The 20906-nt window shown below is 52.6% G+C and overlaps 10 protein-coding genes across 10 annotated transcripts; 4 read left to right on the top strand and 6 right to left on the bottom strand.

The window, feature by feature from the left end:
* Positions 1-39: 39 nt before the first annotated feature.
* Positions 40-1240, bottom strand: LMH87_009549 (uncharacterized protein; the record flags this gene model as incomplete). Its single annotated transcript, XM_056196564.1, has 3 exons — positions 40-98; positions 161-1014; positions 1143-1240. The coding sequence occupies 3 exons, from the start codon at positions 1238-1240 to the stop codon at positions 40-42; spliced, it is 1011 nt and encodes a 336-aa protein (XP_056053699.1).
* Positions 1241-2456: 1216 nt separating this feature from the next.
* On the bottom strand, positions 2457-3445 carry LMH87_009550 (uncharacterized protein; the record flags this gene model as incomplete). The annotated part of the gene is made up of 4 exons (XM_056196565.1): positions 2457-2499; positions 2698-2715; positions 2782-2877; positions 2982-3445. The coding sequence occupies 4 exons, from the start codon at positions 3443-3445 to the stop codon at positions 2457-2459; spliced, it is 621 nt and encodes a 206-aa protein (XP_056053700.1).
* A 178-nt stretch (positions 3446-3623) lies between these two features.
* LMH87_009551 (uncharacterized protein) lies at positions 3624-4185 on the bottom strand (the record flags this gene model as incomplete). Its single annotated transcript, XM_056196566.1, has 3 exons — positions 3624-3669; positions 3760-3902; positions 4174-4185. The coding sequence occupies 3 exons, from the start codon at positions 4183-4185 to the stop codon at positions 3624-3626; spliced, it is 201 nt and encodes a 66-aa protein (XP_056053701.1).
* A 772-nt stretch (positions 4186-4957) lies between these two features.
* Positions 4958-5827, top strand: LMH87_009552 (uncharacterized protein; the record flags this gene model as incomplete). Its single annotated transcript, XM_056196567.1, has 1 exon — positions 4958-5827. One exon carries the CDS (start codon positions 4958-4960, stop codon positions 5825-5827), a length of 870 nt encoding a protein of 289 aa, XP_056053702.1.
* A 431-nt stretch (positions 5828-6258) lies between these two features.
* LMH87_009553 (uncharacterized protein) lies at positions 6259-7844 on the bottom strand (the record flags this gene model as incomplete). Its single annotated transcript, XM_056196569.1, has 3 exons — positions 6259-6879; positions 6945-6989; positions 7053-7844. 3 exons carry the CDS (start codon positions 7842-7844, stop codon positions 6259-6261), a joined length of 1458 nt encoding a protein of 485 aa, XP_056053703.1.
* A 2986-nt stretch (positions 7845-10830) lies between these two features.
* Positions 10831-11844, top strand: LMH87_009554 (uncharacterized protein; the record flags this gene model as incomplete). Its single annotated transcript, XM_056196570.1, has 1 exon — positions 10831-11844. One exon carries the CDS (start codon positions 10831-10833, stop codon positions 11842-11844), a length of 1014 nt encoding a protein of 337 aa, XP_056053704.1.
* Positions 11845-12637: 793 nt separating this feature from the next.
* LMH87_009555 (uncharacterized protein) lies at positions 12638-13666 on the top strand (the record flags this gene model as incomplete). The annotated part of the gene is made up of 1 exon (XM_056196571.1): positions 12638-13666. One exon carries the CDS (start codon positions 12638-12640, stop codon positions 13664-13666), a length of 1029 nt encoding a protein of 342 aa, XP_056053705.1.
* A 133-nt stretch (positions 13667-13799) lies between these two features.
* LMH87_009556 (uncharacterized protein) lies at positions 13800-15471 on the bottom strand (the record flags this gene model as incomplete). The annotated part of the gene is made up of 5 exons (XM_056196572.1): positions 13800-14289; positions 14352-14528; positions 14592-15109; positions 15184-15201; positions 15400-15471. The coding sequence occupies 5 exons, from the start codon at positions 15469-15471 to the stop codon at positions 13800-13802; spliced, it is 1275 nt and encodes a 424-aa protein (XP_056053706.1).
* A 298-nt stretch (positions 15472-15769) lies between these two features.
* On the top strand, positions 15770-16986 carry LMH87_009557 (uncharacterized protein; the record flags this gene model as incomplete). The annotated part of the gene is made up of 3 exons (XM_056196573.1): positions 15770-16046; positions 16138-16587; positions 16676-16986. The coding sequence occupies 3 exons, from the start codon at positions 15770-15772 to the stop codon at positions 16984-16986; spliced, it is 1038 nt and encodes a 345-aa protein (XP_056053707.1).
* A 591-nt stretch (positions 16987-17577) lies between these two features.
* On the bottom strand, positions 17578-20355 carry LMH87_009558 (uncharacterized protein; the record flags this gene model as incomplete). The annotated part of the gene is made up of 1 exon (XM_056196574.1): positions 17578-20355. The coding sequence occupies one exon, from the start codon at positions 20353-20355 to the stop codon at positions 17578-17580; it is 2778 nt and encodes a 925-aa protein (XP_056053708.1).
* Between the last annotated feature and the right edge of the window lie 551 nt (positions 20356-20906).

Genomic DNA, 20906 nt, shown 5'->3' on the forward strand with positions numbered 1-20906 from the left:
CATAAAATATACGTTTCATGTCTGTGCAACTACACCAGTCTAGAAGTCGCCACCACCACCGTCGTCGTAGTCGCCGCCGTTGTCATCACGGCCGTCCTCTGTGTTCACCGGTTAGCTGCCTATTTCGTCGCAAGTTGACACGAGCAGAAAAATCACATACCATAGCCGTCCCTGTACTCGTCCTGGTCGTGGTGCTCGAGCGCCTCGCCGATGAGCACACCGCCCAGCAAACCAGCACCCGCACCCATCGCCATGCCGCCCATGCCGCCCATCATGCCGCCACCCTGTCGTCGCGGGGGCTCCTCGTAGCGGCCACCACCACCGTAGCCGCCGCCGCCGTAGCCAGGACCGCCGCCGTAGCCCGGAGCACCGCCATAGCCAGGAGCACCACCGTAGCCTGGAGCGCCGTAGCCGGGACCGCCCTGGGGGTAGCCACCGCCGTAGCCGCCCTGCTGAGGGTAACCACCCTGCTGGGGATATCCGCCGCCGTAGCCACCCTGCTGGGGATAGCCACCGCCGTACTGGCCGCCCTGCTGGGGGTAGCCGCCGCCATACTGACCGCCTTGCTGAGGGTAGCCGCCGCTGCTTCCGCCGTACGCACCAGCAGGATTGCTGCTGCTGCTGTTGTTGTTCTTGCGGCCCATAAGCTTACCGAGCAGTCCGCGCTCGCCGGAAGCACCCTCGCGAGGGGGCAGCTCCGAGGGAAACGAGCCGCCGGGGGGAGCACCACCGCCAGGGTGGCCGTTGCGGGCATCCTCCTCGGCCTGCAAACGACGGGCGAGCGCCTCGTCGGACTCGTGGTCGTTGCTGGAGCCGCCGTAAGGGGCTGGAGGGTTGCTCCGGTTGCCGTCGTCACGCTTGGCGTCGTAGTTGTGCTTGGCGTCCTGCGGGCCGCTGCTGTTGTGGCCGGCGGCGTCGTAGGGAGGAGGGCCGTCGTCGTGGCCGCCGGGGCCGCCGGCGGGGGCCGTTGGGCGCTCCCACTGAGACTGTTTTGTGCTGAGATTGACGTAGAACCTGGATTGCAGTGGTTAGCGGCACTGAATTCAATCTTTTCCCTCTTGTCAAGGTTTCTTTTCGCATGCTTCGCTAGGGAAAAATTGTGTGGTGAAGGCTGTGGGAGACAATGGCGTCAGTGTGCTTACCATTCCTTGTACTCGGCGTTCCAGCGAGCGGCCCAGCCGGGAGGCACGTCGGGCGCCTTGGGTGGCGGAGGGCCAGACGGGGCAGCGAAATCAGACATTTTGTGAACTTTTCGCTGCTGTGTGTATATAGGTGAATCGGAGATTTTTTTATTGGTGTTGCGCAGATGGCAAGAGTCGAGAGGTGCAGGAAAGGCAGATGCCAAGACAGACAACCCTGCACGTAATCAATCCCCTCTTCCGCGTTGGTGGAGAGCTGGCGATGTGGGGTAAGGATTGTCGTCGATGGTGAACAGCAAACAAAGCTGTTGATTGCACAATAAAAAAAAGTGTTCTTGGAGTGTGTATTTTCGGATGATGATGGATGCGATGCAGAGGATCAAGTGTATCGTGAATGGCGTCTTGAAATTTATTGCGGCGGCGCGTGTCGGGAATATATGGGATGGAGGGACGTCATAAAACACGCATACCAGTAGGCAGGTGGCAGGGTGGCCATGACGGCGTCACCGAGGACCCCGCCGCCTGGGAGGGAACCTGTCACTGTCACTGTCGCCTGTCAGCACTGCCACCCGGGCCAGGGCCAGCTCGATCGACCTTGCCCAGCTAGGAAACCATTACGCCAGGTGGCCAGCAGCCAGCAGCCAGCCAGGGTTCAGGCTGCTCCAGCACGGCCCGGATTTTACCAGGCTGCTGCATGTCCTGTCTCGTCTCGGCCCCGAGTCGACTTGGCGAAAGCCATCTGCACAGCCTCACAGCCTCGTAGTGTGGCTTGGATCCGGATCCCGCGCTCCCCACCAGCGACACAATTTCTGTTCCGTTCTTTGCCAGGCTCTATCAGTGCATTTTTTGTAGGGCTTGAATGACGCCCGTCACGCGCTTGACTTTTGTGCTTCTTCGCCACGACGTTGCGTACGCTACAGGCAGCAAACTCTGGCGGCATAACATTGTGTGGCCAAGCGGCGTACTGTATGAGCGGACTTGGCGGCAATTCATTACACTGGGCATAAAACTAAACGTAAACTCATTCTTGAAATTAAAGAAAAAAAAACAAAGCGATGCTACCTTTCTCTGGGGAAACACATCGATACAGGTATTGCAATATGAGATCGCGCAGCCAATTGTCAACAGCCACGCCCAACATACCGTCTTGACGGTCGCATCGCCGCTCCCCATTTCATTTCATCTCGCCGTCCTGATGTAGACGGCGAAATGATCACTCGAACATGCAGAAGGAATTAAATCTTTATTCTTACTACTTCTAAAAGTAGCGCATCTATAAGTGTACCAAATGCTTACAATTGTACAGGATAATGCAAGTTAAAGTGTGACGACGGCACCGTCACGTTTCTTGGTGGCAATCCTATCACGAGTAACATTTCTGAAATTCAAGTCACTTTAACTGCAAACTCTACTATCGCCATACCCCAGGCTAGGAGACATATTGCATGTTGAATGTACGAAGCTTTGCCCATTCCACACTCGGTCCAAGAAAAGGCAAGCGTCGTCCATGTCCCAGTGTCTGGCGACACCACCATCTGCGTTTCCAATCTGTACATACCCCGCTCCAAGAAGAGTTCTACGAGTAACAGGCAACATAAAAAATACGCATGGAAAATCCAAGGATGAATTCACCATTACTCACATTTGGGCTCGAAGTAGACACCGCGCTTCACGGAAGCAACCCTCAACGACGCTCCTCGTCCGTTCTTGAAAGCGATGACGAGACAACAGCTCCCCTCTACTTCCTGCGGATTGGCAAGTCGTTCAGCATAACATCGGATTTTGTTGAGTGACTTGGGGCCATCCAGATTTACAGCGTCTCTGGGATCACCCTCCGCATACTTCTCCGAAGTCTTCCCATTCACCGTGTTGTCACCTGCAGGCATATCTTTGAACCTCTCGACGTCAACCCATCGCATGCCACGATACAGCAAAATGGTGGTCTCGCGACCCTCCGTGTCAAGAATCTGCACAGGCTCGCTAGCCCTCAAAGCAGATTCAAAATTGACAGGAAGGCGTCCATGGAGCAGGATTGCCCTGACACGCCCCTCGGTCTCAATTTCGATTTCCACATAAACCTTTCGCATATAATTTCCATCAAAGGCCCGCCAGTTGTCCATCTCTTCAAATTTGACAGCGAAAACGCTGTACTCGTCATTCAAGGTCGGTGCCTCGACCCGATCTGTCCATTCCCGCCTGTCATGTTCGCTCTTTGCCCCGGCCGGCTTGCCCGACATCGAAACTCTTTCATCACTCCGGTGCCGCGAGTGGCGTGGCTTCTGCACCGAGTTACCTCCAAGGCCCATCTTAAGGCAAGAAAAAAACCCGATTTCCAGAGTTGACACAAGTACATAAACAAATTGTGAAGGTACCGAGTCAAAATAATCGGATGGGTTAAGAGGTTGCTTCTGGAAGAGGGAGATGTTCTCTCGTAGAAAGGGGAGGAGAAGCGAACTATATATGCTTCTTTCCCCCCAAAAGATTCTACGGGATTCCACCCAATTCCAGGAAATTGGGAGGGTGCGGTGGGCTGCAAAGTTATTGGACGGGTCGCCAGGACAGGCTTGGTAGGCAACGATGGGGAAAGTCCGCGTCGTGAACATTGAGCGCGTGGACTCACCTTAAGTTGCACGCGTGGACACCCCGCCGTGCTTGTTGTACCTGGATGACATTCTCCGGAAACAAGCCGTAAGGGTGCAACAGGATTGTGCCGAAGGCAGACTTATGCTTGAGAAGTCGCAAAAGTAGGAATGGGAGCTGGAGCTAGGGCCCGTACAGCATGGAAGATGTAGAAGAGAATTGATTTCCCAGTAGCTAGAGCGATACGTTGTAGCCTATTGCATAGTGACATGCATAGCGAATATGCGACCGTCGCATGGCATAAATGGTCCAGGTGAGGGACTGGGGAGGCTGAGGGATGCGTCAGCCCAACATTCAAACGCCCCCGCAACAGTCTGGTACCAAATCGTAGTCGCTATCATCACTCTTTACTACTTCAAACTGCTGAAATTGCATTTTCTTAAACCAGGCTTACTGACCACGCCATGCCACCCTCCAAGAGCACAGCGAAAGGGCTCTCGCCAGACGGGTTCTACCCCAGCCCGCCCGCCTCACCCCGGCCGGCTCCACGAGACCAGATCGTTGCAGGAAACAATACCGAGAAATCAGTGGGCATAGCAAAAATAGTCGCAATCGCATCGAGAGAACCAGAGGTTGAAGAAGCCAAGCAGCCGCCGGTTGAACGGCCAACAACGCCATACGAACCAGCCGTCTCAGACGCAAACGATCCCGCAACCGTTGGAGAAGTTCCTGGCTTGGATACTTGGAAGGTGGCACTATCCCTTGACAGGCGGAAATGCGGCGCTACGAAAAAGAATTCCAGGGACGATGGTGCGCCGTGTGAGAAAGAACTGGGAGCCAAGAAAATCGACCAAATTGAGGCGGTAATCGAACTACTAAGGCGCCCGGGAGTATCAGACCTAGAGGTCGAAACGCACCTAAACTACCTTGCCAAACTTGTCTACTGTCATTACCATGACGATCCTCCTCGTCGCCAGTCTCGCGTGACTGAGTGGTTGGCAGTCTTACCTGGTCCGCCACGCCTGCCAACACCGGAGCGACAATTGCAAGATGTTCTCGGCCCTGCGCCAACGAATTGTATAAGTCTTACTCAGGAGAAGAGGCCATGCAGATGTGCTGTGAGCCGCACGGATCTATATCACAGCCGAAAAACGATTAGGGTGATGTTACAAACGGCGATGGCACCTGGTGATGGCGAAGATACTTTGGAATTTTTGTCTTTAGTCTTACGCTACCACATGCTCTGTTCCACTCACCACAGACACCCTCCTAAAGCATATCAAGCCTTCTGGATAGTGAAAATCGACACGTTCCGCGCAGCCTGCGAGGCTGAAAAGGAAATTCTGGAGAGCAAGAACGCCCAGACTGACGTGACAAAACTTCCAGAGAGAGAGAAGACAAAAGATCTTTACAAAGACGTCGGCAACTCGGCGGTCAAGACACCACCATCGCCCCCCAACAATATCAAAGATGACAGCAAAATTGCCGCCAGATATTGGAGTGACAAGGGATATGACACGAGCTCATTTATTATACTTGGGAAGAATGACAGCGAAGAGGACAATGTTGCACCGCACGACAAGATAAGCAGGGTCGCACAAGAACTGCTGAGATCGGAAAATAAGAAAACAGCCAACAATGAAGTCAGCCCAGGGCTTGTGTACGTATTTGCGGTACCCGGGAATGAGGGCTTCGTAAAGGTGGGCTTCACGACGAAGGAAGTCAAAGAGCGCCACGAGAAGTGGAGCAAGGACTGCAATCGGGATTCGACATTGCTCTATCCGTTGGAGAAAGTGCCACCGAAGGTGAAGCATGCACATCGGGTGGAGAGGCTGGTACATGCGGAGCTCATGGAGCACAATGTGCGGATTTACTGCGAGAGATGCGGGATGCAACACATTGAGTGGTTCGAGGCGGAGGCGGACGTTGCCATTGCGTCGGTGAAGAAGTGGTCGCTGTGGATGGAGGCAAACCCGTATGAAGAGAGGCTGACTCGTGAGGGTTCGCGGTGGCATTTAAAGGAGACGGAGAGGGAACGGCTATATGATATTGGCACGTTTCTACAAGACCTGCAAGAAGGAGTTCAAAAACTCGAAGCTGCAGAGTAGCATAGTCAGTGCTGTCACGCCGTTTCACAGCCTTATGAGACCAACAATGATAGAGACGTTCAGGAATGACCAACTCGCTATGCCACAGCTTGCATCAGTATTTATGGACCCCACAGACTTGGCCACACCACAATGAGCACATAACTGATGATGATGATGAAAAGAAAAACTCACAACATCACTTTTTCTGAATCAAGATTGAGCCGACGCACTAGTGACCTTGTACCCTAGAATGAGTGTAGTTACCCCACGATCGTTCGTTATATACGGTAGAATAGGATAAGCATCACTTCCGCCACCAATTCATCATTAGAAGAATCGCTTTGCTTCTTTAGGCTAGTATAAGTTTTTGTGCTGCAATCTCTATCGACTGACTGTCGCCACTTGGCATGACGATGGACAGAGCCCAAAATGAGTTGCGCATCCGTCTCTCAAGCTACGGCCACCACGGCAGAATCGCGTTTCCCCGCGCCACAGACGGCAGCAACCTTGACAAACTTGGTGGTGTTGGAAATCGCGACCTTGGTCTCGAATCCCACCTTCTTCACCGAGTGCGTGTGCACGACGCTTTCCGCCGTCGCGCCTTGAAAGATGTCCCATTCGTGTACCTGCGTCGCGCCGTTCCAGCTCGCGTACGCATGGCCTTGCTCTGCGAAAACAGCGGGATCAGCCGCCGGCACGGCCTCCCACTCCAGACGGTACGCTCGGTAGGATGATTGCTGCTGGTCGTCCAAGTCCCCGAATTGGACTGACAGCCGCACGTCACCGTCGGGGCCATACTCCTTGATGACCGGAATCTGCCCGTAGCCTTGAAGGGCGTTGCCGTTGGCAAGTATGCTGAGAGCGCCTTGGCTGTCCACAAAGAGAGGCTGCTCTGGGTCCTTGTACTCTTTTAGCAGAGTCGCCGACTTGCTCTGTAGGTCAAGCGAGAATAGCAAGCCGAGAGTTTGGTTGACGCCGGACAAGGGCGGTTCGGCGTTTGCATTATCGAAAAGGCTTAGCACTACACTTGTAGAGCTGCCATTGAGTATGCGTACGTGGTGCTGCCAGGACTGGCGCAATTTAGCATTAAAAGTCAATTGGGGGGTGGCAGTGGAAAAAGAAAAGCCGAGCCTACAAAATGCGTTTCTGGTGGAAGTGTGAAGTCGCCGCCAGTTGAGCCCTGAGCATGATATTAGTGTCTTATTTATCACTTTCACGGCTTTCAAAGATCGTGATTACGTACCTCGAAGTGCCATTGTATATCTCCCTCTGAGTTGACAAAGTAGGTAGTCCATGTATGTCTGCTATTGATCAAATATCCACCTTCAACAGCCTGCGCAGAGTTGACGTGGAAAACGTCGTATGGATTTGATTGCGTTCCCGACTCGCCGATTGCTTGTTTTGAGTCGGTGAGAAGAATTCCACTGCGTAGTGCGCTCCATGTAAACAGGATGTTCTGCGTCTCAATGTCAATCTCAAAGATCAGACAGTCATAAATCCAACCTTGCTCTGGACCATTCATGTCTGACAAGTCAGCTTCCGTAATATTGTACGCAGTGACAAGCACGGAACCGCGTTCCGTCACGTACGACTCGTGAAGATCGGCCTGGCACTTGACTTCTGTAGCTCCCTCCGTCGACAGAGAAAGATCTGGACATATAGTATGCGTGACAGTATAGCTCGAATCCAGTATCTGAACCTGACCGTATCCGTGGCCTTGTGTTTGCGGGTTTGGCGAGCCGACTCCCTCCCAGTAAGTCAGAACCGGCGTGGAATCTAGAGTTTGCACGTTCAGATTGGAAAAAGTGTCAGCATGACTGGCCCACACCAGCTCGCCTTCATCAGTAATGATGATGGAGGCTGGGTATGGTGCGGCTGCTGGGGTGAGAAAGAGATAGCCCGGTGCGAGAGGTTTTCCAGACTTGGTAACATTGAATTCTGGGATGACAAACGTCTCTGACTTGTATGATTGACTAGGCCAGGCTGTGGTCTCTGCCCACCACAGGGCCAAAGCAAAGACGTTGAGACACAACATGAGCGTGGCTGAGTAGTCGAGGAATGGTAGCCTAACAAATTGTCAGATAATGGGTAGCAACAAGGAAGCGAGAAAATAGATAGTAGATGAATAACAACGTTATCAAAACCAGTATCAATATACTGTTTACTGAAAACAGAGAGCTCCATCCTACAGGCTGACGCCGGGGTCTCGAACTCTTATAGCTGCTTTCTCGCACATGAGACGACTCGCACCGTGCTATGGGTACAGGCAATTCCAACGAGGTGCAAATGTGTAAACATCTTTTAAAAAGCGATGCTTATCAGTAATCCTGACCAAAATGTCGGGTAACGGTCGGAAGGTCCGTGCCTCAGGGAGCAGTCGCAGTGCCTGGGAGCGTTGCACCATGTCAGGAGCCAGAACACGTAATCGGTCTAATCCAGGTGCGTCTAAGCGCCAATGAAAGCTCCATATTAGTCTACAGGGAGGTTTACAGGGACATATACAATGGCGATAATGAATTTTCTCCATTCATATGTTATCTTCTTTGATTGGGGGGCGCGCAGACTATAGCGGCTTTGCTACCACCATTGGCGGCACTGACGAGCTCTCTTTGAGATTAGCCATAACGCTCGAATAAACAAAGTTCAATGGCCTCCTGTATATATATACATATGCTGATTGAGAACTGATATCTAGCGTCGATGGCAGCTGCGAGACGGCTTCTGAGAGAGCTTGTGAAGGCTAATACCGGAAGTTATAATGTTGCATGAGCTGAGAGACGTCACCGGCCGAGGCAGTCTAGCTGCCACTACGAGTGCTACCTCTGCCTCTGCCGTGCCGGCTCTGCCGCGGCCGCCTTGACCTTTGAAGGTGGCACTGCTGCTGATTGCTGGGCCATCGCAAAATCCGGGTGAGTCTTGCCGAAAATAAGTGCCAGCCCCTCCCCAATTGAGACATTGTTCACGTCTTCCCAATGGCGGTTACGTACTCTGGTCGTCTACCATGTTGGCGGATGTTGGCCAGGTTCTCCGACAGTCTATTTCCGATTGTGGAGTCAGTTGAGGTGTTGCAATCATTGGGAGAACAAGATACGCGGACCTCGGCGAGCAAGCCTCGGAGCTAACTGCCCGACACAGGAGATCATTCATACATACAAGCAGCTTGCTCACTCGCCCGCTCTCTTGTGATGGTGAGCTGACAAATCGACAGGGCGGCGATTGCAGGGCTGCTCATACCCCTGCTAATCCCGCTTAGACAGCCTCCACAGAGCTCTAGGAAGCTACAGACGAATATTGCAAGATATATCATCGACGCTAATAATAACTGAGTAATCGCTGATTATCGCATCGCGATGCCTGACCCCTTTGTTCAACAGCTCCGAACGGAGTGACAAGTGACCGAGATTGCCAGCACATCATGCAGCCATTCCCTCTGCCGAAACATTCGCTTGGCAGCCTTCCCAGCTGTTTCGGCTTCATTCATGTCCGTGGTAGAACTAGGTGGCAATTGCATATGCAGGAAGCTAGATGAGGTAAACGCTAGATTGACAGCCTGACTGGAAATTACCCGCCCCTTAATGTAGAACAATTCACCTCTGAATAAAAGCCGGGCGCTGTTCGCATGCAACGCGTGTAAGTCAAGGGAAGCTAAACCTAGGAGATCGTAAGCTCAGCCCACCTTGCGTTTACTAGCCACAACATCGGTAATGTGGCCGATCAGGTATATCCGCGAAACGAGCGACCCGTGGCTGGCCATGGCTCGGCGGCGTGCTCGCAAGCATTTGCGGACAAAGCTATTGCTTCATCGCACGGGTTGGGCGCTGATGTTCTAGCAGTAAATGCTTTAGACAGCTCGACTATGGCGATGCCGCCTAGTTTGTCAAAAGGAGCACTTAAAAAAAATCCCTTGATTATACTTAATTGCTTGATTTTGATACTAGCATTTTAAAAGTATTTGATATTCTTATATATACGTAGGCCCTTGCTTCTTTATTTTTTCCTTTTCACCGTGGCCCGCGAGATTTCGGCGTGAAAGCGTCTGGCAGAAACCAGCAATGTTCTGATCATTCGAAGGCAATTTTGTCGTTCAGTCAATTGCCATCTGGACCAGCCGTCAGAACAAAAAACAACCGAAGAGTTTCTTCGCACGCTCATGTGCGTTCGAAATGTCCGCAATCATCACTCGGTGCGCTGCGGTGGAGCCAAACTGAAAGAAACTGGGCTGTGCTCCGAGTCCTTGCCGATCATACCGGATCTCGCTCCTTTGTCACCTACTAACTAACGAGTTAGTGGGCAACTAGCCCCGGATCAAACAATCCGGACGTCGGGTCCAACGGTGTTCCGATGGCTACAACACGCACATATGTCCGTACCGACCAACCTGGATGGAAAATATGCGTTTCCGATGTTGCCGCGGTGAGGAAATCGCCTGCACAGTAAACCTGGAATATCACCACAATCATGACATCAAGCCTCCACTACCAGGAAAATGCCGTTGGCGAGCCGTCTGTAAGTGCTGCAAAGTGTCGGCCGTGGCACATTCGGAGGACCAGGTAGTCAAACAAAGAACCCCCCAAATCTCTATCGCAAAGTTGCCGGGACGATGCATCGACGAGGGAAAGACGGGCGCTTCAGTCGGGGAGACATCGGATCATTCCCGAACGATGATCTTGCTCGGCGCGAGGCTAGCCAAAGCTGAGCGGCGATCCGCTGGGTCTGAGGGCGTTCCTATGACCAGTATTCGTTTAGCGGCTGAGGCCCACTCACTGTCAACGGCCAGTCGGCGGGCACGGGTGACCGATGTTAGTCGCGACGCCGAGAGGCCCAACAAGCGTGCTCGAAAACCGCGAGATTGACCCGCAAGATGGATGCATAGCGGTTTCAAGATCAAAAGACCCGCCACCTGTCTCTCATTATAAAGTAGATTGAGACGGCCAACTACAATAGACAAGATTCGGGCATACTAAGCCGATTCGACCGTCGACTCACTCGATTGCTCTGGACCTACAGCACTAGTCATCGGCATGGCGATGGTGACAGAAATCTTCGATGCTCTGCCCGAGAGCGAGCACACTGTCAAAGTGCACAGAAATGAAGAACTGCTGCTTACCTACCCCAAGCCCGATAAAATGCGCATGTGGAGGGAGCCAGAAATGCTTCAAGTTGCCACTGTTGCCCACCGCTGGTATCCTGCGGGCTTTGCCCCTCCGCGCGACATCTTCAAAAGCGGCGCATTGCGTCTGGAATGGCAACAGATGGATTTCAGACAGCCATTCTACCACCGCAATATGGATGTCGAAGAAATATCGCTGCAGGTTGACGGCGAACGCACGCTCATGACAGAGCTCGGCAGCGTGGAACTTCGCACCGGCGACTGGTCCCGGATCCCTGTTGGTATTGCTCATGACAACTACGGCAGGAAAGAAATCCATCTACTCTTTTACGTGATTGCGCCAGCTGCCGAGGCAGGTCAAACGACAGCCGCTGCTCGGCGCAAGGCCATTCCGTTTGAGGGCTGGACACCGTCGACACGCGCCATTGAAATGGTGACGGAGTGCCTTGGTGCCCGCGGCTGTGACCTGGCCGTATCTTTGCTTGATGAAGCCCACCTGCTCACGGTCGGCGCGGAATCAAGCGATCACTTAGTTGTGCAACGGGCGTCGGCAGAGGCAGGGGACGACCAAGCTGAGATCGAATGGCTCTACAAATCCGCGCGAGTTTGGCTCGGAAACCATCACCTCCGTCACGCACGCGGTGAAGTGTACCGGTCTCACCGGAGGGCAGTGTCTATTCACTATCAGGTCAGCGGCGTGAGGACATTGGTGAGCCAGCTTGGCACTGTGGAACTGCACCCTGGTGATTTTGTGAGCATCCCGCGAGGCGTGGCCCACACAAGCATTGTTGCCGATGAGAGCACGCATACTGTTGTACTGGCCGTGGATGACATCGAGATGCAGATGACACCATCCAAGACAGCAGAGCCAAGTTCTCTGCTGCGCACTCAAGCCGCTCGGGCACTTGTACACGAGATGGATTGAGCTTATGTTCTATTCTCAGTTTGAAGAAAATTATTTGATTTCAGAGTGAGCTGCACTTTAGGGCAGGGCCAGAAGAGTAAACAAGCGAGTGTACAAGGCAGTGATACTTTAAAGTATAGCCGTATTAGTCCTACCGGCAGTTCAAAGCTGAAAAATTTATACTATTCAGCTCAAATAATTTTCTGAGTCGTATTAGCCGCTTAGCAATGCGGATGTAGGCCTCCTTGGCATGATCGTTTGCAGGAGAGGCCTTACGCCAATGTTAGCGGGCGCAGTCATTGCTGGGCTCCCGACACTTTTAGCGGCCGATCCCATCAGCTTAAGTTGACTATATTATAGGTCTTGACAATAAATGTCCCACAAGAAGCACTAGCAACATGGTGATTGTCAAACTCTACGTGGCGCCCAGCTTATGGATGTCTAACTCTACCAGTCTAGATGCGGCGCGCAGCTAGTGCCAGTGGGAACGAATCCGAATAGACCACCGTCGGAATCAGAGTCAGAGGATCAATAGAAAAGTCAGTGCAGGCTCTTCATGCAGCAACGTCAGTGGAGTTTGAGGCTCCATGAAATTCTAGTTTAGCCCTTTGATCGACATAGGTGAAGACGGGGATGGATCGGGTCGGTATCCCGGCTTCCCGATGTGACGAGGCCAAAATGGACTCCAAAATTTTATGTCTGGAACAAGAGCTTCACAGTCGCGCTCCAGCAATCTCACTTGAGAGCTTTCGCGGTCACGTTCCAACAATCTCACTTGTTCCTCCATCTACATTTTTTGCTCATTGGCTTCACCATGGCGACGCCAGATCTCAAAAAGATGCAGCTAGTGAGCCAAAACGCCCCCAGTATACAGCGTTCAGTCACGCTCCATTTTCAAGGCGACTGGGGCATGGCCAACTTTCACAGAATATGTTCGTGGCTCACGCAGCAACTCTGCGACCGTGCTGGGCCCGAATCCCAGGTCGCGATTTGGAACGTTCGCCACGGAGGTATCGAGGCAGTCACCAATGTGTTCCACGGTCGGATGCACATGGCCATTGCTACACCTGCCCAGTTGATGAGCACAGCACTGGAAGGCACAGGAATATTCAGGCAGTTTGGCCCTATGCCGACTCTTCGTGCGCTAGGCGTGCTGCCACAGAACGACCGCCTCATTTTGGCCATCCATCCCAAGTATGGCGTTCGCTCCTTTGAAGAGCTGCGCGCCAAGAAGCCAGCCATTCGCATTGCTACCTCGTGCGACGACGGGACAAATTTCATCGGCTACTTGGCTCATGCATTTCTCGCATGCCACGGCATCACAAAGGAAACAGTGGAATCTTGGGGAGGGTCCATCGTGACATCGCATCGCCCAGAACAGTCCATTGCCGAGGTTCTGTCAGGCAACGCTGATGTTCTTCTCCAGGAAGCTATCATGACGCCATGGTGGGAACAGGTGATTGAGGAGTTGCACTACGTTCCGCTACAAGCCGAGTCATCTGCCCTGGCTAAATTCGCCCGGGATTACCCCGGAGCAGCAGATCAGACGTCTGGGGATCTGCCTGCAGGCTTCTGGAACTCACTGTCGGAGCCTCTTTTCTGTCTTGATTTCTCAGATTTCGTGATTCTGGTTCGCGACGACATGCCCGACGATGTTGCACATCTGTTAACATGGTGCCTGGTGGAGACCAGGGACAGCATCGAGGGTCAATATCGTCATCTTCGGCCGGAGCGTAGCCCGCTGACCTACCCGCTGGATCCCAAGAAGATGGCCCAAACCCCGGTTCCGCTACATCCAGCTGCGCGTCAGTATTATCGGGACGCAGGATATCTTCAGGAATAGGGTCATGCTGAATTCTTATCTAATAATTGTCCAACTAGCAAGGCATTTCCTCTGGATCAATTGCTGTTGAAACCAAGACTGAAGTATCTACACGTGAATGTGCTATTGTAATGGTCAGGAATTTTCAATTGTGCTACGAAGCAGAGGTGTTTAGATTCCACGCTTCCTTAATTGCCCTTCCTGCGTCGTACCCGTATGCCCAGTTTTGAGTGACAGGATCGCTCCACTGATTGGTACTCTCGGAGTAATATGTGCCCTGGACCTCTGCAAGCATGCCTTTGTCCCTTGCTTCCTGCTCACCACCATCAGCAAAGTGCCATAGCTTGCCATTGACCAGACTGGCTGACTGCATGCCATAAGCCCGTTTCATCCTTTCTGTTTCGTAAATGTCCACAGCATGCCTTATTTGGCTCTTGTTACTAACCAGGGCGAGTGTTTCAGCCAAGGCGGCAGCATCCTCCACTGCCATGGCTGCCCCTTGTGACATGTATGGCACCATAGCATGCGCGGCATCGCCGAGAAGGACGATTCGTTTTGAATGGGATGTCCAGGTTTGTAGGCAAGGACCAGTCAACAGCGGCCATTTGACAGTTGATGCAATCATATGGATGATTTTGTTCAGTCTGAGAGCACAATTCAGACGACGTCAGCTCATGTTGTATCTCGGCCGTATCAGTTAGCTTACACTGGGTCCCATCCCTCGAATTGCTTCCTCATTTCAGCTAACGTGGTCTCCATATCTAACCGGGAGCCTCCTGGAATATCACCGACATTACTCTCATTCTCAGGATGAGAAAGAACCATGTTGAGCTTTTTGCCGCCCGAGATACAATAGGTCATAACATGGCGGTTTTCTCCGATCCTGCGAGAGAGTAAGCACCCGAAATAGTTGTTTGATAGAGAAGAAAATACTGTTCTTGCTTACCAGAGATTAATGTTGGGACTTTCAAAAAGCCCACGCAAGTCTGCATGGTCGCGCATAAGACTTGTATCGACAGTGGCACGATAGGCAGCAAAGCCAGTATTAAGTGGCGGATTGGGTATGCCGCCAAGAATAGTAGACCTGGCCAAAGACTTTATCCCATCGGCCGCGATGATGAGATCTGCAGAAACCACTCGCCCATCAGCTGTTTGAACACTTGCGCTGTTCGCATCGCTGTTGTAGCTGATGACCCTGCTTCCGGTTTGGATTTCCACTCCGAGCTGGCGGGCACATTTTACCAGTGCCGTGTGAAAATCCGCCCGATGCATAAGGTAATAAGGGCTACCGAACTTGAACTGGAAATCGGGTACCAGCTTGGTAGTGCCCAATGGGACGCCATTTTCCCAGCGCCGTAATGTGATGGCCTCCGGCTCAACTACCGAATCTTGGAAATGAGACGTCACTCCCCATTGCTGCAAAAGTCGAGTGCAGTTGGGTGGAAGCTGTATACCTGCACCAATCTGCAATGTCGTCAGCAACTAGTAGCTCAGACATGTTCTAGACAACAAGTATGAGTCCATACTGGTGTACATACTTCTCCAATTTTTCCCGCCTGCTCAAACACAGTAACTTGGTTCCCACGCCGGGCAAGAGCAATAGCAGCACTCAAGCCCCCCAATCCAGCCCCTACTATAACAATTTGCAAAGGCACTTGGGCCGGTTCTTGATTTATAAGCTGACTGGAGGTTGCTGCTCCAGTGGCGCCGCTATCACCATGCGCATTGTTCATTAATCTATCAAGTAGATTTACCGATCGGGAGGGGTATTTGGTCAAGCCATATTCATGTCGCTGCAAAGCAGTGGAAAACGGTGTGTCGGCCATTTTTGCTTGTGAAACGGACATATTTGATAAAAGAAATAGAATTCGCCGGTGAAACTAACCCAAGTGAACAAGGATTAGTCTCCGTGCTGCTGTCTCATATTGTAGCGTGCTTCAACTCTGCTCCCCGGGGCAAGATCGGGTAGCCGATGCCGACATACTGCCTCCTGACCACATCTGCGCCGTTCAATTCCCGGACAATAAAACTATCGAAGAAAGTTGAACAGTTGCATTCGAAGCACATGAAACTTATCAACACAGCTCGATTTTGGTCTACTTCAATCCTGTTTTCTCAGAAAAAATGTCATTCGTCACAGGTATGGATGAGGCGGATGCAAGAATCGGCGACGACCAGCCATTCAAGGATAACGTTGCACTCCTTCAGCGATTAAAAGAAGTAAATGTTTCTCCACTATGGGCTCAGATGGCTCGTCTAAATCCTGCACTCCCGAATCCATCTACAGAGCCGTTTCTCTGGCAATATCAGCACATTCGGCCATGCTTATTGGGCGCCGGCCAGCTTATCAGTGAGAAGCAAGCAGAGCGTCGTGTTCTGATGCTAGTAAACCCAAAAAGAAGTGAGTCTGAAGGCCTCATCATTGCGGCATGACATGAGCGGCGTCATTTTCAAGGCAGATGACTGATCGAAGCTTATTGTGAGCCCGGCAGCCGCTCCATATACAACCGACACACTGTACGCAGGACTCCAGCTTGTCCAACCTCGGGAGACCGCTCCTGCTCATCGCCACGCGGCGTTTGCCGTACGCTACATCATCGAGGGCAAAGGGGGTTACACTGCTGTCCAAGGAAAGAGAGTTGCCATGCATCCTGGCGACGTCATAATCACACCTACTTGGAGCTGGCATGACCACGGCAAGAAAGGTGCGGATGAAGAAGGCGGCGACGAGAGTCCAGTCATTTGGCTAGATGGTCTTGACCTGCCCAGCTTCATCCATTTTCCCGTGCACTTCAACGAGCACTACAGTGCTGCACGCTACCCCGCGACGGATGTTGATAGCTCGCCCATTGTGTTTCCCTGGAGGGACATGCTTGCAAAACTTCACGATGCGCCTGGTTCCTGGGCGGCTGTGCCATATCGTAATAGCGATGGCAGCGAGAGTAAGCCAACCTATGCAACCAAACTACATTACCTCTCACCGCGCTTTTGATTCGTCTCTATGTGTTGACGGCTGACTGATCTTGGTAGTTGGCCGCGTCATCGGCGCTTCTGCGGAGCGGCTGGACAAGGGAGCTGAGAGTCCTGTCAGGCAAGAAACCTCTTCTTCTGTCTACCATGTCATACAGGGTAGTGGATGGTCCGAGATTGGTGGTAAAAGCTTTTCCTGGCAGCGAGGCGACACATTTTGTATCCCTGCCTGGTACAAGTACAAGCATGTTGCCAACGGAGAGGAAAACGGCGTTTACTTCTATCGATTCGATGACAGACCCATGTTGAAGTCTCTAGGGCTGTTGCGGACACAGATGAACGGTGCTGATACGTTTGCTAGCTTGGTTTGAATTAGATGGATGCTTGCGACTGAGTTCCGTGCTCGATAAGTAGCTCCTACCAGTTAAGTACAGCTTCAGCGTAGCCTTTAGTATCTCTCAGCATAATACTCAGCTTTTCACCGAACCACTTCTATTTTAGTGAGCTGACCATAATATATTACTTTGTCTACTACGCGAGCTATCCTTTTGTATAAAATAAAATGATAGCTTTTGAGAGTCAATTTAATTATTTTGCAAATAAGCTAAATTATAGAGTGATTAGGGTATATTTATATGAGTGAGAGCTTATAAGAATGGATATATGAGTAAAACAAATGTAGAAATTCAAGAATTCCTAGACGAATAAAGATCGCTCATTATTAGAGCCTAGCGCTAAAAATGCCCCGCATAATCCTCCAAGACAAGCTGTCATCACGACCTAATAAGCCTTGCCGGCACTTTGTCCCACGGTAGCCGGGCTCCGCGGCAGATTACCTGCAGTTTCTGACGATACCAAGAAATGCCAGGAATCGCATTTCTTGCTCCACGCAGGTTATGTACACGACGATAATGTCATAATTTGGGCACAGGATAGAAAGTACCTCGGCATCCATAACTTTCTCACTCACGGTGTTCCCCAGGCCCGCTCGACAGCAGGATGTTCACGGCTTCCTCCCACCTACGCGACAGCGCTATCTCTGTGACAGTGCGGCCGAGCTCGTCCCGAACCTCGATGTCGACACCAGTCTTCGTGGCCAGCTTTTTGAGCATATCCAGGTCACCATTTTCTAGGGCCTGCATGATGCCGTTCCACCCGCGGTACATCTTGTTGGGATCAGCGCCCTTCTCAAGCAGCATGTCGATAATTTCAGTGTGTTCGGTATGGCAACGTCGCAGGGCTTTGACGAGGGGCAAGTGCTCGCCTGGTGCATTGACATCAGCGCCGCCCTCGCCGATGAGGTAGGCGACGATTTCAGTGCGGCGCTCGCGGATTGCCGTCGTAAGCGGAGAAAAGACGCCGCCGTTGCGGTCCTCTACCGACACGCCGGCGGCACGCAGCAGCTTGACTGACGAAAGCTGATTGGCCTCGACAGCCATTTCCATTACGCCCTTGAAGGCGCGCGGTTCCTGAAGTGCAGACAAGATTCGTTCAAGAACTGGCGGGTGCCGCACGGCCATGCACACTGGCCAGTCTTGGCCGCGAATATTCGGATTCGCGCCGTGCGCCAGTAGCATGTCAACCATCTCAATATTGTTCTCTCGAATGGCTGTTGTAAGTGGCGTGCGGCCCGTGGAGCACCTGTCGTTGGGGTCGACGCCGCTTTTCAACAGCCAGTCGAGGACTTTGGTATTCTTCATCGCCACCGCAGTCTCGGCAATGCCCTTGGGCTTATCGAGTTTGACGCCTGCTTTAACGAGCGCCGGCAAAAAGTGCTCGCGATGGTGCGTGATGCATTTGAACGCTGGATACTCGCTCGCTGGGATGTTAGGGTCCGCTCCGTTGCGGAGCAGCAGCTCGAGGATGTCGGCGCGGTTATCGCGGATTGCGGTGCACAGCGGCGTGTAAACGCCGTCTTTCTTCGCATTGGGGTCCACTCCCGCCTTGAGAAGAATACCAATCGACTCGACACTGTTGATGCTCGTGGCCAACTCCATTATGCCAGGCGCCTTCTTGTGGTCGGCGGCCTTGGCTAGCAAGATTCGCAAGCACTCTGGATGGTGTATCGCTGGCCACAGCATGTGCTTTGGGCCAGGTAAGTTCGGATCCGCCCCGTGCTGAATCAAGCTGTCCAAAATATCGGCTCTCCCATTAGTAATGGCCTCAAACAGCGCCGTCTTTCCCTCGCGGCTCTTCTCGTTGGGGGCCGCCCCGTAGTTGAGCAGCAAGTCAGTGAGCATTTTTGATGATCTCCCGCCAATCGACTCAATCAGAAGAGTGTTGCCGCTAAGTGTCATCTGATTTGGATTTGCGCCGTACATGAGAAGAGCATGAGTAACCCGCAAGTTACCAGACGAGACGGCAATGGCCAATGGCGAGTGAGTTCCTCTTGTCACGGCGTCTGGATTGGCCCCGTACTTGAGCAAAGCAATGGTAATCCTAAGACTGGATTTACCTGCGGCAATCGCCAACGGACTTTGGCCCTCAATGTCTAATGCGTTGGGGCTGGCACCGTACAAAAGAAGCAGGCGGGCGCTCTCACTATCCTGGCTAGCTATGGCCTCGTTAAGAGCATGTATCTCAGCGCCAGTGTCAGGCGAAGCTCCCCGGTCGAGAAGCTGATACAAAGCCCTGTAATCGCCGGCACGTATAGCTGAGACGAGGAGCGCGCCGATGTTGGGCTTGTCACGATCTGCCATAGTCCGCGGCTGACTGTGAGGCATAGCCGAAGGTACGCTGTCCATGTGCACGACTTTGGCACTGTCAAGCTCGAGGGATTTGATATCGCCAACCAAAGAATCGATTGCATACTCAATTGTTTCGTCTGACTTATCCAATTCCATGGTCGTTCGTAGCTTCTCATTATATCGGTCGCGTCCATCGTTCGAGCTTCCGGTCGAGTCCATCGTAAACCTCGCCGCGGAGCCGTTGTCGTTGCTCGCAAAAGTGGTACCGCTATGGCCGTTGAGAAAGCTGTGGCCAGCCGAAGAACCTTTGTCTGTGTCGACGGTGCTGGAAGGAAGGTTTGTCAAAGGGGTCTGGCGATGATGGAGAACGCCACGTTGCTCCTCTGGAACAACAGCTACTGCGCGGTACGCCGAGCCATCGACTCCCGAGCTTGCAACGTGTCCGCGACCCTTCGGTGGCTGGCCAGTGACGGTTTGTATGGCGGCGGCGAGACTAACACAGCCTATGCCGGGTTCCCTTTCTATGCAGGTCGAGCCCAGCTTCCACTGCAACAGGAGAGAGCCAACCTTAAGGTCTTCGCGCATCTTGGTCGCCTCCAGCCTCAACTTCTCGACGTGGTCGCTTGGGAACATTTTACCGAACTTGCGACGCAGGCGACTTACGCCACCATTGCGTTCGTGGTCAAGGAGCTTGGTCACCGCTTGGTCGAGGGCCTTCATGTGTCCTTGAGCGCCTCGCAACTTCTTCTCGACGACCGCAGTAACGTCACCAGGCAGGATCTGGCTCGGCGACGAAGCGTCGGAGAGGCCAGTATAAATGGAGGAGAGCTCACTACAGGCACCTAGTACCTCATTGGCGAGCGAAATGAACCCGCGAGGTAAATGAGTGGCCAAAGTGGTGTAATCCGACATTTTCTCCGCAATACTGTCGTATGCAACGGTCACGTCGCTGCAAAGTTGAAGGCACTGCGACCGCGCCTTGTCCATCTGAGAACCTTCGATTCTCGAATCTGATAAAACATGAAGAGGCGCAATGGCGGCTGAAGCCGACATCGTGGACGAGCTAGAAGCACTAATCTCTCTCAGAGAGCCGGCAAAATCGCTAGAACCTGAAACTGCCGCTGATTGTAGACTTGTTGGTGTGTGCAGTAGGTCGATGAGAAACGCGTCTTTAGTCGGGAAGAGCGATTCACCATCCAAGAGATCTTCGGGGGGGGTCGAATGTAAAGAATACTGTCGTTGAAGTCCGATGCTCATATTTGCAGTATGCGGCCAGCACGTCGCACATGCAATCGAACACGGCAGCTGCTGAACTTTTAACGTTTTGCCTAACTCTGTGAGCTCGGCCCGCCAACCTGGGTGCCTGGCGGACGATAAGAGAGAGAGGTCATGGCGGATTTAGTGGCTGATCTACGCATGGCGTTCCGGGATGTTGGCTCGAGTCATGGACCGAAAAAGGACAAACTTTACTCAGTAAAGCCCTGATGCCTGCACCTGCCAACCTGCCAGTCAGGAGAGTAACTAGCGGCCGGGGACAAGGGTCTTGTGGACCGCTCGTGGAGAACCTTCCAAGTACCGTGCACGCTCGGTCGTATAATGTGGAA

This window comes from Akanthomyces muscarius, chromosome 5 (genome assembly GCF_028009165.1).
Source record: "Akanthomyces muscarius strain Ve6 chromosome 5, whole genome shotgun sequence".
Taxonomy (NCBI): domain Eukaryota; kingdom Fungi; phylum Ascomycota; class Sordariomycetes; order Hypocreales; family Cordycipitaceae; genus Akanthomyces; species Akanthomyces muscarius.